Source organism: Vespa velutina, chromosome 2, assembly GCF_912470025.1.
Source record: "Vespa velutina chromosome 2, iVesVel2.1, whole genome shotgun sequence".
Classification (NCBI taxonomy): Eukaryota; Metazoa; Arthropoda; class Insecta; order Hymenoptera; family Vespidae; genus Vespa; species Vespa velutina.
Window position 1 is genome coordinate 7,191,479 of NC_062189.1, and position 5,000 is coordinate 7,196,478.

At 36.2% G+C, this 5,000-nt stretch overlaps 1 protein-coding gene across 6 annotated transcripts in view; it reads left to right on the forward strand.

The window, feature by feature from the left end:
* The window catches only part of LOC124957778 (tyrosine-protein kinase CSK-like), a 10,008-nt gene that overhangs the window by 3,644 nt on the left and 1,364 nt on the right, over positions 1-5,000 (forward strand). For 3 of the 6 annotated variants that reach the window (XM_047515085.1, XM_047515086.1, XM_047515083.1), the window contains 4 exons: positions 3,241-3,626; positions 3,932-4,585; positions 4,685-4,880; positions 4,971-5,000. The exon at positions 4,971-5,000 is cut by the window's right edge and continues 57 nt beyond it. In XM_047515085.1, coding sequence (XP_047371041.1) covers positions 3,271-3,626; positions 3,932-4,585; positions 4,685-4,880; positions 4,971-5,000 — 1,236 coding nt within the window. In that variant the 5' untranslated portion in view covers positions 3,241-3,270. Of the gene's footprint in view, positions 1-3,081; positions 3,627-3,931; positions 4,586-4,684; positions 4,881-4,970 lie in introns of all 6 variants that reach the window. The other 3 variants (XM_047515082.1, XM_047515084.1, XM_047515087.1) reach the window with 2 other exon arrangements.

Below are 5,000 nucleotides of genomic sequence, written 5' to 3' on the forward strand. Positions count from 1 at the left end.
AAATCTATTTTTAGATCTGTCGTTTTATTATTAGAAAGATTAATTGCCTATTTGAAACGAACGAAGAATTAATGGAAAAGAAATTCTAGCCAAGTCTACGTGCTTTTTGTTCTTTAAATAGTAAAAGGAACAAAAAGCGACAAAAAAAAAAACGAGGAGTTTTATTTTATATTATTAATCGAAATCGAAAAATTCAGTATCAATAATCTGAGAGAGAGAGAGAGAGAGAGAGAGAGCAAATTTGACCGATTAAAAAGGATTTATTATTAATGAACAATGTTAAAAATTCAAATGGAAGCGTTTTGAATCATAACGCGAATAAAGAAGTCGATTGATCAACTATTCAAATCAATCGATTTAAAATCACGACGATTATTGCTGGAGTAACAAATCAATGATTCTTCGTAACGAATCGATAATTCCATTTGATAGCTTTATGCGGCGTACAAACGATTCGATACAGTAATCAAATTCATTAATTTCTTTCGTGGGACTTTTCAACGTGTAACGAATGAAAGACTGAACGGGAGGGCAGATGCTTGTGAAAAAAAAAGAGAAAAGATGAGGCTAGACGAATCGAAATAACGTGATTGATCATTTTTCAAATTGTTTTTAAAACATAGCAAAAGAATTTCTCATTATAATATTTTCGAACAATTTTTAATTATTTTAAACATCGTTCATATTAGATCGTTCTAATTAAATATTTTTAAATAATTTTAAAATTTATGGTTTTTATTTTTTAATTTATCTAATTTTAAATATTATTTTTAAATATTATTAAATACTATGAAATTATCGTTAATAATAAAAGTAATAAATTAATGATTAATCGACGAGTTTCGAAATAATTTTATTTATTTGGAAAAATGTAAAAAAAGAAGAAAAAGAGAAGTAAAAAATCGCGATCAGATATTTTCGTATTACTGTGTATAAAATTTTCACTGGAAACACGACTACTCTGTCTCACTTCCTACGATCTACGTTCTCGAGAAGATCTCTCCATCTATCATAAAACTTTCCTCTCGTCCCACGGTTCTCATTTCGCTTCTGTCACTAATGCACGTGGACCTCTGACAATCAGCTGTGATTCGAGACAGCTCATTCTACGTTTTGACAGTATGGCTAACCTTGAGTGACATCATTCCTATGACATGCACTCACAAAACGACGCGCAATATCCGAGGGAAAAAACTTATGTATATATACACACACACATACATATTTAATGTGTATATACATATATATATATATCAAGTCTTTATTCATCTCTTGCGGCACTTTTTTAAACCACACACGGATACGCACTTAGATGAGCATAATATGATTAACTCGTGTCTTCATCCGGATTTCGCTGATATCGTGCACAGAAAAGTTTGCCATTTAAGAGCACTATATATTCCTCGTGTTCTAATCGTAGGAATTATGTTATTTGATTATATGACTCATCATTGTAGAAATATAAAATATATATTAAATAGTTTACAAATTCAATTGTTTTTTTTTTTGTTTTCTTATGCAAGATAAAATGCATTTCATAAGGTTTATCAGATAGGTTATTTTAAAGATCATAAGTGCCTTTATTACTTATGATTTTATCAGGAAAATCATCATGAAAGAGATTATTATAAATTCTTATCGCAAAATATGATAAATATCAGTCCTTTAGTTCGTCAGTGAAACAGATTATTCATTCATTTTCTTTCGAATATTCGACATTAAAGAATGACAAGGCACGGGAATATTTGTAAGATTTACATAACTACAAATCGTATATTAGTAGACGAGTCCAACTGCTGACGGAGGTAGGGGTGGGGGGTAAGGGGAAACTATACATTTTCGCGTGACATAACGCTTGTGCTCGTTACAGACGCTAACCAAGGATAAACCCAACTTGAATTATTCAATATTTGCTTGCGCTTCGCGGATTTGTATCTCCCTCGGTGGTGGAATTTCTCCTCGTATAGTTTACATAGAAAATGAGCGAGAAATTATCGTGTTGCCTTTCGTGCCGCATCAGTTTACCAACTATTGAAATCTATTTCTTTTTCACTTTTTTCCATCATGAAGTTTCTTTTTCTTCTTCTTCTTTTTTCTCTTTCTTTTCTTTTCCCTTTCTTTTTTTTTTTTTTTTTTTTTTTTTACTCTTTTTTCCTTTTATCAAGTCCAGTGAAGGGACGTTACAAAAGGAAAGAAAATCGAGTTGTATGCCGTGGTAAAAGCAGCGTATGATGTGGCTTGGTTCAATGACATCTCGTTCAGTCTTCCACAATGCTTGACTTTTGAGTTTCATCGTGACTTTCACTTTTTTAGTTGGCACTCGACGTCTATGATAGTTCCTTCTTTCATACGTAATGGCTCACTGATTTAGTCGATTTATAAATTCTAAATCTAAATCTAAGCAAAAAAGGATGAGAGAGAGAGAGAGAGAGAGAGAGAGAGAGAGAGAGAGAGAGAGAGAGAGAATTTCTACTTTACCTTGATAGATATCCAAATATGTTTATCTCGTTATAAGATTAAATCATATTTAAAAAGGGTACCAGACGAGAGCTAATTAAGGAGTCAAAGGAAGTCTTCAAGTCGTTCCATTAAATACAACTTGTGTTTATATATTAGTAATGCCTTATTGATTTCATAATCATTGTGAAAATATATATCTTCGGAATGAATCATCGAGCTCGGCCGAATGCATATATTCACGTATCAGCGTTCAACGTGTTTCTAACGTGCGCGGATGGACGGTGCAAGGGCGGTAGTAACAGCAGTAACAGTAATGGCTCGTGTATGGCTTAGAGACAATGGTCACTTAAAACTAAATGCAGCGTTTAAAAGAGTCACCTCGCAGTCCATGGTCAGTTAGTAATTGCTAGCTCGATGTCCGACGCTTCGGATAAGTTAATTTGCGAAACGAGCCTCATAAACTCCTACGCGTTCGAGCGATGTCCCGAAATTAGCACGAGGATGTCCACTTCGTGTCACGATTTTGTTCTCTTTCTCTCTCTCTCTCTCTCTCTCTCTCACACACACACACACTCTATCTCTCTCTCTCTCTCTTTCTCATTGATGTCCAAATAAATTTAGATGCAACAGAAATTATGCAAAGGACAATGACATCGCCGTTGTTAGAGGAAGGATGAAAATGATGACATCAATAATACAAGTTTTTTTAGAGTATATACGGTAACGACGAAGTCGTAATTTTCGTTCTTTTTTCTTTTCTTTTTGTTTTCTTCTTTTCAGATTGATAAAGCTCACTGTGTGGCAGTTGCGATGCCAACTTATCACAATGCGGGTGGTGGATACCCGAATGTGTCAGCGCCAGCGCGGCAAGCGAAGCTTGATGGCAATCAAAATCATCACACAATCCCTTCAAACGTAACGACCCACCCTCTCATTCAGAACACCACCTCGCACAACGCTCCTCCAAATCTGTCAGCGAGCAACATTCCGTCCCATCCAGTATCACCAACGATGACCACTCATTCGAGCGTAACATCCCCAAACCTGACGAGCCATATGAACACGGCGTCCTCACCGGTCCTCCTTACTTCGAACGTCACGAATCCCGGAAATACCACTGCTCTATCGGCCAATCCAAGACATGAAGTCAAACTGAATGCTATGCCGTACGTATGCACAAGTATATAGAAGCTGTTCAATGAATAACTTCGGTCATATATTTGTTCGATCGAATTAAAAAAAAAAAAAAAAGAAAAGGAATTTTTATTGAAAAGATAGGCCGATCTCATGTAGATAATTAAATAAAATGATGAACAAATTGTTTTCAATTTTGAATTATATATCTTGACTAATTTGACATCGGTATTATTTATCCTTGAAGTTTTGAATTATCTCACATCAATGAAAGATACTTCCTTGTTTTGCGTCGTTAAATGAGAAATGTTCATTTTAAGATCTAACCTTGTTATAGATGGTTCCATGGGAAGATATCTAGGGAAACTGCAGAAAGGTTGTTACGACCCAGAGAAGATGGTCTGTTTCTAGTTCGAGAGTCGACGAATTTCCCCGGAGACTATACCCTCTGCGTGTGTTATCAAGGACGTGTGCAACATTATAGAGTGAAATACAAGAATAATCAGCTGACCATCGACGATGAAGAATTTTTCGAGAATTTAGCGCTCTTAGTTGAACATTATGAGCAAGACGCTGATGGTCTTTGCACTCAGTTGACGAAATCCTTACCGAAACAAGGGAAACAAGACTTTTGCGTCGATCCCAAGGCCTTCATCGAAGCTGGCTGGGTTATTCAGACTCACGAGTTAGAATTAAGAGAGTGTATCGGTAAAGGTGAATTCGGTGACGTTTTACTCGGTGTTTATAGGGGAGAAAGAGTGGCCGTGAAAATGTTGAAAGACAATAGCGAAGCGGCGCAAAGGTTTCTAGCCGAGGCAAGTTTAATGACCTCGTTGATTCACGACAATCTCGTTAAATTACTTGGTCTTGTATTCAATAATCAACACATGTACCTGGTTACGGAATATATGAGCAAGGGATCCTTAGTGGATTACTTAAGATCTAGAGGACGATTACACGTTTCTAAAAAAGATCAAATCAATTTTGCCTAGTACGTAATCTATATAGATTATAGTTCTTAACCTTTACGATATTCCTTTATCCCAGGAGATCTCGTTGGTCATTGAACGAACGATCGGTTTATTTTCAGCGACACGTGTGCCGGTATGGCATACTTGGAGTCGAGACACGTCGTCCATCGCGATTTAGCCGCAAGAAACGTTCTTGTTGCGGAAGACAATTCCGCGAAAGTTTCGGACTTTGGGTTGGCACGAGACGAAAACTTCTCTCTCGATGGTGGAAAGTTGCCCATCAAATGGACCGCCCCAGAGGCTTTAAAGCAGAACGTAAATATATTATGACCGACACTACCTTCTGACAAAAAAGCTTTTAAGCGTTTCCTTGCACGACGATGCATCTCATCATTTGTTTTTCAGAAGTTTTCTAACAAATCTGACATGTGGAGT